Source organism: Saprolegnia diclina, assembly GCF_000281045.1.
Source record: "Saprolegnia diclina VS20 unplaced genomic scaffold supercont1.11, whole genome shotgun sequence".
NCBI lineage: Eukaryota > Oomycota > Saprolegniomycetes > Saprolegniales > Saprolegniaceae > Saprolegnia > Saprolegnia diclina.
Genome location: NW_008246078.1, coordinates 7,486 through 8,084, shown reverse-complemented (window position 1 = coordinate 8,084; position 599 = coordinate 7,486). Strand labels below are relative to the sequence as shown.

Below are 599 nucleotides of genomic sequence, written 5' to 3'. Positions count from 1 at the left end.
GTGACGACGACGACAACGGATGACGGCTCGTGCGTCGAGGCTTCAATGGGCGGGGCCATGCGGCCTTGGACTGAGCGAAACGCGAAGCGCAGCGTCATCAAGGCGACCAGCAAGAGCGGCGTCGTGCACACAAGGAGGAGCGAGTCCAAAAGCGAGGTATGGGCGACACTCCAGCCCCACGCGCCAAAGTGAAAACTGAGCGAGAGGCCAATGATGCAAAGCAGCGGCAGCGACGCCTTGTAGCGCGCCCAAAACGCAGCATCGAGCGCCTTGTCGGTCTTGAGCTCATACACAAGGCCAAAGAACTGCAGAAAGGCCGTGAGGAGGAGGCGCCAGCACGCTTGCATGAAGGGCGGCGTCTCGGTGAGGAGCGCGAACCAAATGCCACCGGACGACATGGCGAGGACGGAGATGATGAGGATGAGGTACGACCAGAGCGGCGGCGACGCCTTGCCAATGAACGACGCCGTGTCGGTCACGGACGACCGCGGGCTCTCGACACTGCTGACCATGGTGGCGCGACTTGAGTTATGACACCAATGGAATGTGGATCGGTGGACACGGCGTTTGAAGTTACGTCGACGACAGAGTTGGCACCG

The 599-nt window shown here is 61.4% G+C and overlaps 1 protein-coding gene across 1 annotated transcript; it reads right to left on the bottom strand.

The window, feature by feature from the left end:
* Positions 1-42: 42 nt before the first annotated feature.
* SDRG_04398 (hypothetical protein) lies at positions 43-599 on the bottom strand (the record flags this gene model as incomplete). Its single annotated transcript, XM_008610073.1, has 2 exons — positions 130-599; positions 43-70 (listed from the first exon to the last, which is right to left on the bottom strand). Exons 1-2 carry the CDS (start codon positions 510-512, stop codon positions 43-45), a joined length of 411 nt encoding a protein of 136 aa, XP_008608295.1. The 5' UTR covers positions 513-599.